The sequence below is a fragment of the Octodon degus genome, unplaced genomic scaffold, assembly GCF_000260255.1.
Source record: "Octodon degus isolate 3935 unplaced genomic scaffold, OctDeg1.0 scaffold00054, whole genome shotgun sequence".
In the NCBI taxonomy this organism is placed as follows: Eukaryota; Metazoa; Chordata; class Mammalia; order Rodentia; family Octodontidae; genus Octodon; species Octodon degus.
In genome coordinates, this window is record NW_004524630.1 from 4,684,476 (window position 1) to 4,685,157 (window position 682).

General features: G+C 51.6%; 1 protein-coding gene across 1 annotated transcript in view; it reads right to left on the bottom strand.

Moving 5' to 3' along the window:
* Positions 1–6: 6 nt before the first annotated feature.
* Positions 7–682, bottom strand: part of Mrpl15 (mitochondrial ribosomal protein L15) — a 25,937-nt gene continuing 25,261 nt past the window's right edge. The window contains exon 6 of the mRNA XM_023717690.1: positions 7–676. Coding sequence (XP_023573458.1) covers positions 611–676 — 66 coding nt within the window. The 3' untranslated portion in view covers positions 7–610. The remainder of the gene's footprint in view (positions 677–682) is intronic.

The window sequence follows — 682 nt, forward strand, 5'->3', positions numbered from 1 at the left end:
AGTGCCACACAGAAACCTGACAGCCACCCCCACCTAACCAGACAAAGTAGAAGCTACTGCCCAGGGTTGGACCAACACTCCCGGCCAGGTCTGCCCCGCCTTAAGGCTTCTCCACCCTGACAGTGGCCGGCTTCCCAGAGGCTCCTCATGACAAGAAGCCACTGCCATTTTTTGTTTGAGACAGCGTTTCAGTAGGTAGTTCACACTGGCCTTGAACCACGGGGGATCACAGGCGTGTGCCAAGGGGCCCAGCACTGCAGGCTCTGATTTCAACGAGCAGGCCTACCAATGAATCCCACTCCACTTTCAAATTCATTCTGGCTTGCACCTAGAAAAGGCTGCAGGACGGCTCTTGCAAAGCTGGGCTAGAAATATTTCACGTTCCAGTCCTCCTCAACAGACAGACCAGCGTGGGTCTGAGAAAGTCCACTCAGCTTCCTCTCCGTGGCTCTGCTTCCTCCACTTTTATCTTTATTACATACATATATATATATGAAAGACAGGATTATACTGACAGCCGACATCAACCCTGGAAAAGTGTTACAATTTGGGAACCCAGCGCTCAGTCCCTCTTCCTGAACTCCTCCCAGCCGCTTTCCTGGGAGGGAACTCATGAGCTATAGTACTTGAGGAGCTCCTCATCCAGAGGCTTCAGGACTTTCTTATCTGCCATATTTACCAC